We start from the raw sequence: 13,452 nt of genomic DNA, 5'->3' as shown, positions 1-13,452 counted from the left end.
TCACCACATAGCGCGTTATAAGTTAAGTGATCAGTCTCTTAAAGGGCACACCACACTATAATGTGATGCATGCAAAAACATAGTTTTGGCCGTTACATATAGTGAAAGCACCAATAGATATTTTACCTCAGATCTTTAATAAATTAAAGCAAACTTGTACGTTAAAACTGGGACCTCACTGCGAACCAACACGTGTATTCCATAACAAAGATATCAGTCGCTCACTCAGAACTGTTCATTCCATTCTCATTTGAATAATCTATTTTCCATGTCAAACTTTTTTCTCTCAGGGGCCGGATGTGGCCCGCGGGCCGCCTATTGAGGAACCCTGCCTCACAGAGACATTATTTCATAGATTTATATTAAAAGCAGTCATGGGTGTCATGCAATAATCATACAAATTCATGTATGAAACTACATTAAGAAGATAAAGGTAACAAAGAATTAAGTTTCTTTACATATGTTATTATGTATGAAAATAATACATGAGTAATGGGAATGCAGTCTTGTACAGATAAAATACTAATAATTGATTTACTTACATTTATATACATAGTAATGAATACAGGTAAATGTACATTTGTGCATGTGCGCCCTTCTTAAATTTTCAGCATGTTACTCTCATTCTAATGCCTCTGTACACACTGGTTTATGACGTTAAAATCAATAAAAGTAAAAAATAAAGGGAGGGTGCCACCATGTGTGATTACATTAGAGATGCACTGCTAGTGAATGTCATTCCTATTCACACAGATCCTCATATGGCTTTCTCCAGCACATCGTATCTTCATTTAATGTCATATAGACAGTATTTCTTCAGATATAGAATTTGTTATTAGAGCTCTGTAAATGAACATCTCATTTAAATCCATACTGGATGATTCAAGAACAATAAAACTGCATTAATGACAAAGAAATTAAATGCAAAACCATAACAGTAATCTACTAAATCTAAAAGTATTCAGTTCTTTTGTTTAGTACTAAGTGATTCTAAAATGTTTCCAGCTCTTTACAAACCATCCTTGACAAATAAACCAGTCCAGGATTTTCACCATATTTCAAATCTCTTGTCTCCGATGAACTGCTTTCTGTCACTGATTTTGTTTCTAAAAAGTCTGCAAAAAATGAAATTAAATAATGAAATTAAACCTCTATGTACCACACTACAAAAAAAAATCAATTGATGTGTTTTCTAGTTCCACTACATCTTCAGTTTTTGATAAACAATTTTTTTTTTCACCTTTATTCATGACAAAAGGATATTTCTCAAAGACTGATTTCATACAGTCAAACCAAAATGTATTCAGACACCTTCAACATTTCTCACATTATCAGTTTATTCGCTATAGTTTAGAAAATGGTAATAAAATATGACTGTGTCAGAACAAATTCATCTTGATAATGTCAGATAACACTAAAGCAAAACATGGTCAGGTCAAAGTGTCTTATCCACTGTATGAAGTACACTGTATGAAGACATATTTTTGGGTATAATGTCACAGTTTAGTTTATTTGGCTATCCTCACTTACATAAATGAACTATAATGTCCTGCACGCACTAGTAAAAAAATATAAAAAATTATATCTGGTGTCTGAATAATTTTTGGTTTGACTGTATGTAGGTCTCATGTAAAGTGTAAATGTTTTTTAAATGAACTTTTTTTATGTTTGTTTTCTGTTGATTGCTCTGTTTATTGCCAATCACACTTTATTGTTAATTCATTAATATAGGTTCAGAAATAGCAAAGGAGAGCAAATAAAGACTTTTGCTTCTAATATGTTTCTCCTGAGAAAAACACCATAGTACTCTCACACATCTGCTTTACTGTACTTTCCTCTAGGATTAGAACAAAATACTTTAATATTTGTATATTAATCATCACCTAAATATGTATTTCATGATGGACCACTGTCATTAATGCATGACACACACATTTAAAATTCTAAATGTTGAATTATTATACAAAATGTCTGTTTAATCAAAACACTGAATTGTGGTATTTAAAAACTATATCAAACAGATCAAACAAACAAATCACATTATAAATAACAGACTTGGACTGGATAAAACAGACCGATATGACTATTAACTTGACAAAAATAATTTGTCAATGTTTTGTTTACTAAAAATAAAACTGCTTGCTTTTACTCCATTTAGTTTATAAATGACTTGAGCCAACAGAAGGTTAACAAACACTAATAAAACACAGATCACACACACTTACCGTACAGTCTGAATATTGCTGTGAGTGCAGACGACACTGTGGACTCTCTTTGCTGATTCATCTGTGATATTATTGTGACTCAGACTATAAGAAGACATGAGATGAAAAGATTAAAAATAACAGAAATAAGCAGAACTTTGAATACTGTGTTTTATATTTCTCTATTCCTCATATGTCTCTGTAACTCACTCCAGAGTCTGGGTTTTGTGCAGATGTGGCAGCAGCGGCTCCATGCAGAGATCAGTGAGTTTGCAGTGACTGAGATCCAGTTCTGTCAGTCCTTCAGAATATTCCAGAAACAGCGCCAGTTGTTCACAAACTCTCGGGTCCATCTGAGTGTGACTGAGGTCCATCTCTCCTCCCAAAGCCTGTGAAAGAGCCTCAGCGCTCCTCAAAGAGCCTCTCTGAGATCCATCTTTACTAATACAAGCCAGAAACTGCAGCAGCAGAGCTTTACTACAGCTGATGAGAGGAAGAAGAACACAACGACAAACATGAATGTGAGAATAATATACAGGGATGTCATATGGAGATACATTAATGCACTATCATAGTAGCAATAAAGGGGATCTGTCAGATGTCTTACTTCAGCTGCACTTGAGGCAGGATTGGCCAAAGTTGTTTCAGGGCCGTATCGGAGAGCTCACAGTCCTGTAAGATCAACTTCACAATGCTTTGAGTTTTCTGAAGCACGGATGAGATTATTCTACAGTCTTTTTCAGTTAGTTTCAAATGCTCTTGGTTTTCCTGTGTGTCTGTTAAATCCAGAGCAGAGCAGCAGGAGAAGTCCAGCGTGTTGTGAAGAGCAGCGAGAAGAACATCTGCGGCCTCCTGCTGGAGATCAGAGGAACTGCAGCAATGAAGCAGCTTCAGCAACAGCAGCCTGTCAACACTAACACACACAGATACTGTTAACAAACATACACAACAGAACAGTCATGTTTAATATGATATCAGTGCTGTTATATCAGTAAACCTGAGTTGTTTGACTCTGCTGAGTAAAGGCAGAAAGCTCTCTAGCTGCTCCTCTGGTATGGAGGTCCAGAGCAGATTGAGTTTGACAGTGTTGCAGTGCTCTAGAGTGAAGCGCAGGGCAGCGCAGTGAACAGAGTCCAACACTCTGGCATTCAGGTTGATGTCATTTCCTGCTGAACTCATCAGACTGGACACATACTGAGGAAAGCGAGTTTCATAAATCTCCATAATGATGGACAGAGTAAAGCTGGGGCTCAACCTGTGGAGAAGATGATCACTAGATGAAATCTACTTGAATTAAAGGCACTCAATAAACACAAATCCCCAAACTGAAAACTACAAGCAACTTCAATAACTTCCGTGGATGCAGCTGTTGTGATGATGTCAGTTTGTAAGCTGACCTGGAAGACTATTTTTCATTATTTATTATTTCAAGGCATTAATGTTTGCCTACAGAACCACCACTGGCTCTGCACCCCTTTACCTAAATTCACTGCTTCAGACTGATGTGCCCTCTAGAAGTGAACGGTGCATTATAGTGCCATCCCAAAAAGGCACAAAATCACTTTCACAGACTTTTACATTAAATGTTCCCTCCTGGTGGAATGATCTGCCCAACTCAATCCAAGCAGCTGAGTCTTTAAACATCTTCATAAAAAAAGCTAAAAACACATCTCTTCCATCTTCATTTGATCCTCTAACTCTAGCACTCTCTATTCTATTTCTAAGAAAAAAACATGACCCTCTAACACTTGCACTCTCTATTCTATTTCTATTCTTGCTATATTCTTGCTTTCTTTTTATTTATTATAAAAAATGACTCTCTAACACTAGCATTCTCTAAAATAAGTCAAAAGAATAGAAAAAGAATAGGGAACGCTAGTGTTAGAGGGTATTTTTTTAAATAAAAATAAAATAAGTCAAAAGAATAGAAAAATAATATTTTTATTTAAAAAAATACCCTCTAACACTAGCGTTCCCTATTCTTTTTCTATTCTATCTACTTGTTTTCTTTGTATTAATTATATATAAAAAAACATTGCTACGTCCACTGCATTAGGCTAACTGAGACTTGTCACAGCACTTACATATTATTGCCCTTTTGTTGGTTTTGATTGCTTCTATTGTCCTCATTTGTAAGTCGCTTTGGATAAAAGTGTCTGCTAAATGACTAAATGTAAATGTATTTTGTCATGGGAATTTCTAATGAATTTAAATATTTTTCTTGGCTAAGTTTCAGTTAACTAAACTACAAAAGAACTACAACTACCACAAGGATGTGCTTGACAAATCAGACAACTGTTGTAGTTCTTGTAGCAACTTGTTAGCATAGCACACAATGGTTTCAAAACTCACATTTGAGGCATGACTGTGTGTAATTTATGTTGTAAAATAAAATAGGAAACTATCTTCAAGTATTAACAACAGACCTCAATGTACTTAAAATAAGGTTTAATAAGGAATTGAAAATCCATTGGGAACTCGTGGCTCAAAAATAGCAATTCTCTTTCAGGTTTTATGATAAATTGTGTACAAACTGAACAGCTCTATTCTTGAGGGATTCTTTTACCGTTTCAGCTGGATTCTGTCTAACACCGGCAGAAGTTCTCTGATGTTTTCACAAGAGGTTTTACTCTTTCTAAAGTCCAACTTCAAATTTAGAGCTTGATGTTGCAGCAGGTAATGAATGACTTCCCAGGTCAGTGAGCAGGAAGTCAGATCCTCAGACACTTTCTTCAGAAAGCAGCGTGTCAGTTCATCATCCTGTGCTTCATACACCACTGAAACCAGCTGCTGAAGAGCCTCTTTAGAGAGCCTGAACACAGACAGAACAGGACTTATCAGTTTGCAAAACGGTTTGTTTTACTCCCAAAACATGGGCAAAGTCACTGTTGCTGAACACACAGACAGAACAGGGCTTGTGAAACAATTAGATTTACTCACAAAACATGAACCAAACAACTGAGCTGAAGACAGACCTGATCATTTAAATATAAAATACATATGAAAGCTGATGGAATGATTTTAAAAGATGCAATGGCAGTTTGTATTTTAGTTCTAGTTGCCGGCTGTGTAGAGTGGTGTGTTGTAAATATAATCCTAAAGTGAATAATTAGTAAAGTGTAAATTGTGAAATCTAAACTTATTAACGTGTGAGTAATTTAAATAATTTCCTTAAAATTCTCATTTAACATACATGCAATTGGCACATATTCAGTTGATATGAAGGTAAATCTGAGTCAGACAGTTTCTGTTCTGTTCAGACATTGTGTTTGTGTGCTGACTATCATGACAGTGAACACTTAATATACAGCTCTATTAAAGTCAAGTATTGTGTCTTGTGTCACAACACATCAGTAATCACATCCACATGCACTTTACATGTTTGATGTTAGTCAGGCTAAACAGACTAAAACAATTATACATTTTTTATTTGTCACATAAATCACACAGTTATACACAGTATATGTACTGTAGCTGGATTATAACTGCACATGTTAATATACTGTGTGCTGATGAAGCCGCTACAATAGAAATATATGAACACAATCATGAATTCTGTGGAGATGTGCAATGCACAGAGCATAATATGACATACTGTACGTGTTTGTTAGGGTCTGAATGAAGAATGTTTATCTTTCTTTTAAATATAAACATAAGATAAATAAGTCTTTCAGGTTATTTTCCTTATGTCTTGTAAAAATGAGTCTGACGTCACGTTGAGCGCGCAAAACCCCATTTCTCGTGGAGCTGTGCACAGCATTTTTTGAAACTTTGTCTGTGACTCTGCTTCTGAAGAAGCACGACCGGCACTCAGTTTGAGCTTGTCCAAATAAATTACTTACATTTACTAAATGAGCCTACAAAGCAGAAATAAACCTTTTTAATTAAAGTTAAGAATATTTAATGAAAATTATAATTCATAACGATATGAAAATGTTTAATGAAATCAGAAATGATTTTTAAGGGACTGTCTTCATATCTATTTTTTTTGTTCTAATGTCACAAGTAATAATCTCAAGGTTTACTGGGTTTTACCTGATTCTTTGATTCTTTTGTTGTGTGGGTTTGGTGAAGTGTACTAAAAATATCACTTTGTTACGAGTGTCCTCCAAACTGACCCACAACTTAATCAGTAAAGACAGGTTAGCGTCCGGGACAGGGATGAACATCTTAAATAGGACTATAATTCGATCAGGGATTATTATATGAGCATTTGGTAACTTTTATAGGTTTAAGTTTTAAGCTTTATTGTTTTCTTACAAATGTTGTTAGAACGACTTTATTTCAATAAAATATATTTTACAAAAAATAGACACACAAGACAACAACACTGTTCAATATCTTTGGTGTTTGCAGCACTACTGCCGACAGATTCTTCTGATGACAGAGCCCTGCCAAGGTATAGTTTTGAGTGCTGTTCCGCAAAATCCAAGGATCCTCTCATAATTATGGCAGTGATTGAGCATATGCTTAGAGCAATTTGTACTTTTAGATGCCATTGGAACTTCTGTAAATACATTTCTGGACTCTTTTTTCCTCCCTGTATTAATTATTCTGGACTCTGTTTTAATGGTTAAATTAAATTGTAGAAATCTAAAAGCATGTCTAATTAATTGAAATCATAAATCTTAAAAATTGTAACAACTTTATTATTATTATTTATTTATTACAATAATAGGGCCCTGTGGAATTATTTATGTATGCATTTTTAGAAATGCTGTGTCTGTTTAAATTTTTTTTTCTGGATTCTTGATTTAATACAAATGTTTTATCAAAAATGGTGGTAATCAAATGAAGGCATGAAACATTAACTTTTAAAATGTAATCAAATGAAAATTTAACTATTACTTCAATTTTTGACCAAACAAAGTGCTGCACAATTACAATTAAAATTAAAACATGGAAGAAAAATGTTGTGATTATTCCTTAAAAAAATAAATATTTAATAAATGTATTATTATTAATTCTTACTTTGACAAGCGCATTCTACTGTACAGCAGTAATATATTTCTGTCAAAATGTCTTGAACTTAAAGGTGCAGCAAATGATTTCTGAGAAACGCTGTTGATATTTGAAATGACCAAAACAAACACGCTCCTACCCAAAAGGATCACACCACTATCTTGATAGCTCCGCCCCCAAATTCACAAACACACTATGCAGCAGGCACCTCCCCCATCATGAGTGGACATGCCTCTTACTGGTGACAGGCTAGAAGTGTGTTTGGTGCTCAATGCGATCCACTTTCAGCAGCGTTTCTCAGAAATCTCTTACTGCACCTTTAAACTGGCCTTTTATTTTGACAGGTTGTTTTGAAGACCTTTGAGTGTCTGTGTATAAAAGATGACGATAGTTTTCTCAAGTGAAATGCTTGTGAAGTGATGCTCAGAGCAGCTCTAAAGATGAAGTTCATGTGTTCATGTCATAGTGAGACGACAGTAGCGTCATCGTGTGTATCAGATGGAACCACAACATTCATTCACTCAGAGACGTACAGAACATGCAAACTTTATATTTAAATAGCAGTCTTTTTGTGTTTTTATATTCACAGACACTAGTCAATATTGCGATTTCATTAAGTGGATAGTGCTGCTTTTGATTTATTCATCCAAGATTTGCCAAATTCCGTGACATTTGATGTTATACAGTAAATTCCTTTTTTATGTTTTTGTTTTCCAAAAAATAAACTGAAACTTAAAATATGAAAGAAAATTAACAAATAATCGAAATCATTTCTTTGAGACATTCTTTCAAAATGATTTAAGCCATTGAATTAGTTAATATTAAGGTAAAACTGTCATACAGAGAGTTTCTACAGTGTGTTTGTGTTCTGACTATCATGACCATAAACAATCTACAGCTCTATTAAAGTCAAGTGCTGTTGTGTCCTGTGTGTTACATCACATCAGTGTGTGCTGAAAACAGACGAACACAATCACACTGTTCACAGAACAAACAATAACCACAGAGAAACAAACACAGAACGTCTCACAAAAAGTAGCCTGACTCTTAAAGAAAGAAAAAAAAAAAATTTAATTAGTTGAGTTTTTTTTTAAAGACACTCTTTTAAAAGTAAAATCATTGAATCAGGTGATATGAAGCTAAATCTCTAACAGACCGTTTCTACACTGTGTTTGTGTGCTGACTATCATGAGAGTAAACTATCTACAGCTCCATTAAAGTGTCATGAATCACTTCAGATTTAAAAAAACCCTCAAGAAATGAGTGTAAAACTGTGGAAAAGTGAAGAGTGTAAGAATGTAAAGGGTGTGAAGAGTGGAGACAAATAATAAAACAGTCTGTAGCAACTCATAACGTGATAAAGTATAACATAATAATGGCACGTAACGTAAAAGTATTGCATTATTAATGTAATAAAACAAATAATTTTCTCAAATGTAATAAAATCTTGAACGCGTCATGTGATAAAAACTGTCAATGTAATAATAATTTTTCCCATAATGTAATAGTTTATTGTATGATGCATGTATTACATTATGAACAGACTGTTGCAACTTATAATTCAATCACAGTTCATAAGGTAATAGCAGCACATAATGTACACTGATCAGTCACAACATTAAAACCACTGACAGCTGAAGTGAATAACACTGATTATTGTTACTATGGCACCTGTCAAGGGGGGATATGATAGGCAGCAAGTGAACAGCAGGTTCTAAAGTTTCTTGTGTTGGAATCAGAAAAAATGGGCTAGCGAAAAGATCTGAGTGACTCTGACAAGGGACAAATGGTGACAGCTAGAAAACTGGGTCAGAGCATCACCAAAACGGCAAGTCTTGTGTTTGGGTGTTTCTGGAATGCAGTGGTTAGTGCAAAAGTGGTGCAATGAAGGACCAGCAGTGAACTGGTGTCAGGGTCATGGACTCACACCCAAGACTCACTGATGAAAGCTTACAATGTGCACAAACTGCATTAAAGGATCTGCAGCTAATATCCTGGCGCCAGAAACCACAGGACATGTTCAGAGGTCTGTTGGAGTCCATATTCATGCTATTTTGGCAGCACAAGGGAGGCCTACATGATTTTAGGCAGCTGATTTTAATGTTGTAGCTGATCAGTGTAGAAGTAAAACAATGTTTACAACATAATAATTACTTTTCAATATAATAAGAGTAATATTATCAATATTGTTACCATATAATATTAATATTCCGCTTTAAATTTACTTGTTTCTTTTGCTATGTTGATACTACGTTATTATTATTATTATTATTTTACAATGTAGGTTTTGTAGTGTTGGTAGTGCACTGCACACTCTTTGTCATTAAACAGTATGTATAGCTCTTGTCCAATTAAAATGTAATATTCTCTTTTACCAGATACAAGTGTCTTTGGCTTATGTAAGAAATAATAATATTACGTAATAATATTATACAATTAATATCCACATAATCATCATCAACAACAACAACAGTAGTAGTAATAACTGCATGAATATTTATATCTGGCGCATTGGGTAGGTAGTTTAATAAAAAAAAAAAGTAAGACATTTTTAATGAGATACAGTATAGATTTTTTTTAATGTACTGTAAAGGAATACCAATGTGTGTGTGTTTTTAATATATTAAAAATTTAAAAAATTTGACTTTTCTGGGATTTTTTCACATCTCTTCGGTTTCTAAAAATTAAACAGCCACTTAATAAAATTTTATTTAAAAAAAATAAAATTTGAATTGATAAAATAATGTAATTACTTAATTTCTTTGACTGCTCATTTCCTTCAAAATAATTTAAGTGACTGAATCAGTTAATATGAATGTAAACCTGTGTCAGACAGACAGTTTCTACAGTGTTTGTGTGCTGACTATCACGAGAGTGAACACTTAATCTACAGCTCCAGTAAAGTCAGGTGCTGTTGTGTCCTGTGTATTACATTACATCAGTAGCCACATTTACATGCACTTTACATGTTTGATTTCAGTCGGACTAAACTATTATTCATCTTTTTAAATGTCAGGCAAATGTCAGAATGAAATTGAACCAGTCCGATAAACAGACCTATATAATACTATTATAGTTTTTCTTTGTTCTGCTTGTACGTCCTGCAAGAAAGAGGTAATGTGCTATACTATGTATTTAAAACTGCAAACATTTGATCATGTATTGTGTGAAATATACTTTGGACAGAGAAACGAAGATTGCAGCTTGACTATGCACTGTAGCTTCATCATAACTGCACATGTAAACAATTGTGTGCTGAATGAAGCTGCTACAATAGAAACATATGATCACAATCCCTCTCACAGCAGAAAAAACGACTGAATGAGGGTGACAGCAGGATTTCAACAACAGACAATATTGCTGTCGAAAAAAACTACACGTCAGTTTAGTGTTTTTTGTGATTATATGCAATTCAATTCTGGTTCATGTTCACATACATATTGTTTAATAAAATATTTAAGTTAAATACATTAAATTTATTGTGAGCACTGGATACAATAAGCATGGGTGGTCTTTTTCCTATAAGAGTCTCACCTCAGCTGTGAGATGTAGGGCAGACACTGCAGGAATCCCTTCACTTCACTCTCTTCATCTGTCCAGTCTCTCAGCTCGACTGGTTTCTTCTCTGTTTGGAGTTTCAGCACTTCTAGGAGGATGGAGCTCTTTCTCTCTGAGAGCTTTATTCTCCAGACTGCAGGAGCTGACTGATAAATTGGCTGTAATGCTGGAAGGACACTCCTGCCTGTTTGAGTCTCATAGTCCTTCACATGTGAACACAGATCCAGCAGGAAATCACATTTCTTATAGTTCACAGATGACAGCAGTTTCTTCACAGTTTCTTCTATTGTCTCTTTCTGATGGAGCGCAGCTTGCAGACACAAATCCAGTATGAATAATCTCTTTCTTTTGTTCCATGATCCAGCTGTTTTATCGTGTGGTACAGCAAATCTAAAGAGTGAACAAGATTCTGTTAGAGATGTGTTAGTGTTATACATTTTATTGTGCAACAGTTGGGCCCCGGAAGTAAAGACAGATCAACCATGAACTAAATTAATTAAACTTAATTTCTGAAAATCAATTCTTAACAGGCAGTTTCTGGTGAAGAACTACAGAACTCATGACCCTGCAGACAAATATCCATGAATGATGTAACCGATTATGCGTCTCCCTACACTTGTAAACTACTTGTATATATCAATTTTTTAATGACTTCAAACCACATCATTTTTTTATACTCAGAATAAACAACTTAAAATCAGTTTTTATTTTATTTTTTTGCAATGCTTTGTAGGTTTGTAGTTGATTCCTTCATTAAAGACATTGTACACAGTTTTTTTTCTTTTACCTTTGTCCTGCACTTTAAAAACACACTTGTCTTTTTGTGTGTTTTTAAATACTTTTTTGTTTCAAATAAAAGTTTGTAATGTTGTGTTTCACCTTAGAGCTGGTTGGCTTTGGTTTATGGCTTAAAATTCTTTAACAATGTCTTTTTAATAATCCCAATGGGAAAAATGAATGGGCAAAATACTTATGGAACCAAGGCCACTGAAAAGAGGACATGCACTGTTGCACTCTATTATGAAAATGATCAAAGGACAATGATTTGATAAAAGAGTTTAGTCAGATATAAACTAATACAAAATAAGATCAGCAGGTGACAGAAGAGCATTTCATCATGGTTGGCCATCGGCCCCCCTGCTTTCCAAGATATCGGTATCGGCTGTCAAAAAACCCATATTGGTCGACCACTAGTTTCTAGGCATAGGCAAACTAGGCGGTCGCATAGGGTGCCACCAGCTGGAGGGGGCGCCAATGAGCGCACACACTGGCACTATATTTATCAGGGTTGTGATAAAGAGTGGCACGGCCACCCTGTAATATGATTGCCGCCCCTACTGGATCCCCCAACGTCATTGAGCTAGACTCGCTAGAGTACTGTCAATCTGACGATGCCTGTATGCACATTGGATCAGAGCAGTGTCAATTGCTTCCTGATTGTTGCATGCAAAGTTTGCATTTGGAGCGCTCAAAACACCATTAGATCAATGGGTTCCGTCAGTGCTTTGGCAAGGTAACATGATTTTTATTTTTTTGCCATGCAATAAAGCTAAGTTCAAAGGCCAATTTAAAATATTGGTACAGTAAAAAGTGCACAAAATCAGTATTTTGTTTAGACGGTATTTGTGGCAGTCGAGAAATCATGTTGCGAAATTGTTCCAAAAGGTGTGCGTTTTTGCACCAATGCATTGTTAAAGGATCGAAGAAATTTCATTACTGTTTCTTTGCTGTTCACCTTCATTACTGTTTATGTGAAGACGCACACACTGTCTGACCAGCTTCCTGTGCATGCTTTTCAAGTGTGTGCACAGAACAATATTTATCTGATAGCGCCGGTAGTGAATTGTGTTTGCTTCTGCATCTCATTGCAGCGGAACCCTTTAAAAGTGTTTTAACATTTGTGATGCGATCTGGGAAAACCCGTCGGATGTCGCGCTGGGACATTTTCAGGAAATTTGAAAAATAGGTTGAATGCCAATTTTTTGTCAAAATTAGGTTTTCATTAAATTATTATTCTATAACATCTTGTCTATCATCTCTGAAAATATCTTGGTAAAATTCACTTGTTTAGTACATAAAAATAGCGATTAATTGCAGCAAGCAGAAAAGACGGCCTTTCACCTAAGAACACGCTGCGGAGGTGCTTTCTCTTAACACCACAAACACAGTTAAACTATCTAAAAAAACCATGTAACATATATAGGCCTAATAAAGGTGCATCAATGCACATTTCCCACCAGGCCAGTCCTGTGTAAACTATGGCACACAAAGTTTTTTTTATTTTTTTATATCGTGAGATGGCAGAGCTCAAGAGAACAACGCAGTATAGCTGCTCGCTTAAACGATCTTGCTCGTCTCAGTTTGCTCAATCTTGTTGATGTCAGTGCCCTTAACGATGTTATAATGGACTATTTCACATCCAGAGATAAAGGATCGGATGATGATGTTACTAAAGAGGAGTCCGATGACAGTCTGTTATATGCACAGGTGCGCTGCGCTCGCTTTTCTAAATGTAAACTACAAGGTACAATAATCCTGCTGTCTGAACATACAAGGGGTGGTCAAAAGTTCAGAGACTATGTTCACGATAAACAACGGAAAACTGTCCTCTTCAGCAGGCCCAGATTAACACAGTGTAGTGCCCTAGGCCCTGGGTGACCACATTTAAAGTGCGCCCCCCCCCAAAAAAACCATACATTTACTTATGTTTTTACAGGCACTAAAACGT

The 13,452-nt window shown here is 35.2% G+C and overlaps 1 protein-coding gene across 1 annotated transcript; it reads right to left on the bottom strand.

Annotated features, from left to right (window-relative positions):
• Positions 1-331: 331 nt before the first annotated feature.
• On the bottom strand, positions 332-11,114 carry LOC107559180 (protein NLRC5-like; the record flags this gene model as incomplete). Its single annotated transcript, XM_016242937.1, has 7 exons — positions 332-1,115; positions 2,226-2,309; positions 2,415-2,687; positions 2,812-3,117; positions 3,202-3,459; positions 4,771-5,016; positions 10,701-11,114. Coding segments are annotated over 7 exons (1,648 nt in total), but the record flags the coding sequence as incomplete, so codon positions are not given.
• Between the last annotated feature and the right edge of the window lie 2,338 nt (positions 11,115-13,452).

This window comes from Sinocyclocheilus grahami, unplaced genomic scaffold (assembly GCF_001515645.1).
Source record: "Sinocyclocheilus grahami isolate Dianchi unplaced genomic scaffold, SAMN03320097.WGS_v1.1 scaffold677.1, whole genome shotgun sequence".
Classification (NCBI taxonomy): domain Eukaryota; kingdom Metazoa; phylum Chordata; class Actinopteri; order Cypriniformes; family Cyprinidae; genus Sinocyclocheilus; species Sinocyclocheilus grahami.
Note: the sequence above shows the minus strand (reverse complement) of the source record. Positions and strands in the feature narration are given on the sequence as shown.